At 38.0% G+C, this 1146-nt stretch overlaps 1 protein-coding gene across 1 annotated transcript in view; it reads left to right on the top strand.

Moving 5' to 3' along the window:
• Positions 1-679: 679 nt before the first annotated feature.
• Positions 680-1146, top strand: part of LOC119588853 (trichohyalin-like) — a gene marked incomplete in the record, with an annotated part of 10500 nt that continues 10033 nt past the window's right edge. The window contains 2 exon segments of the mRNA XM_037937492.1: positions 680-690; positions 966-1029. Coding sequence (XP_037793420.1) covers positions 680-690; positions 966-1029 — 75 coding nt within the window.

Below are 1146 nucleotides of genomic sequence, written 5' to 3'. Positions count from 1 at the left end.
CACACCTAATCCGGCCCTGGTGCAATTCGAAAACCTTGAATAGCATACAGCTCGTGACTAGAAAAAATCCAGTAAACCAAATCCACTCCTGTCATTTCTTTCTTTCTGTAACGAAGAACATAGATCAGTATTTAAGAGTAGTGAAGACACACTAACACTGGATAATCCAGCCCTTAATCTATCTGAACGAATAGCATCATGCATATCAGATATCAACAGCGCCATATAATTCTCATGCATATGTTTATCGTGAAGGAAAACACTGACCAAGAAGTAACTTATTAAGAGAGATACTTATTCCAGATCTTTACAAATAACTTTGACGAAGAACAATGTTTTAAATCTTTGCGGGTAGAAAGTGAGTTTATGATCTTTTACGCACAGTTTTAGAAGAGAAACAGTTCACCAGTATGTCGTGAAACAATAACATGTTCAGGAACCATTACTTCCGACTTTCAGAGTAAACTGGCGAGCGCTACGAGTCATTTCAGTCTCGTAATGTTAAGCACCTGGCAGTTACATCTTGCAAACGGTCACGTGAATTTAAACTCTTGTTCAAGCTGTCAAATCATACCTTGGTCCTTAATGCAAAACTTTTCATCAATGACTGTGACCATAAACTTTATATTGTAGGATCAATATGTTTCCAGACAGAAAGAAGCAAATCATTCTCGGGGCAATGTCGATAAGGTAAAATAATTCAATGAAAGAATAACTGAACTAGCTTGTGTGTCGTGCATTTGTCCTGCAAAAGCAAAGTTTACACAATACCAGCTTAACCAGAGCTCAATTGACATTTGATGCCTGCTGATTAGACGGCGTGTGTAGGCACCTTGGCAAATTAAAACCAGATGAGTAGAGTAATGTCCAAGACGTTTTCGTAAAAATCCCAAATGGTATTACAGTAATCAGAACTGAAATTCATCTACGGTATAGTAAGTTTAATGTGTGGATACATCTGACAGATGTTACAGAGCAAACACATCTGCCAGATCACCGCGCTTGCACGACGAATGTTCCTGCTTACATGTAGGAGCAATACATTAGTAAAATCTATCCCCGAAACGCAGTGGATATTGGGCGAAAAATTACTGCAGAATACGTATTACTGCTTTGTAAGATTGGATTGAGGAAGAAAAAATAAAA

Source organism: Penaeus monodon, chromosome 24 (genome assembly GCF_015228065.2).
Source record: "Penaeus monodon isolate SGIC_2016 chromosome 24, NSTDA_Pmon_1, whole genome shotgun sequence".
Taxonomy (NCBI): Eukaryota; Metazoa; Arthropoda; class Malacostraca; order Decapoda; family Penaeidae; genus Penaeus; species Penaeus monodon.
Note: the sequence above shows the minus strand (reverse complement) of the source record. Positions and strands in the feature narration are given on the sequence as shown.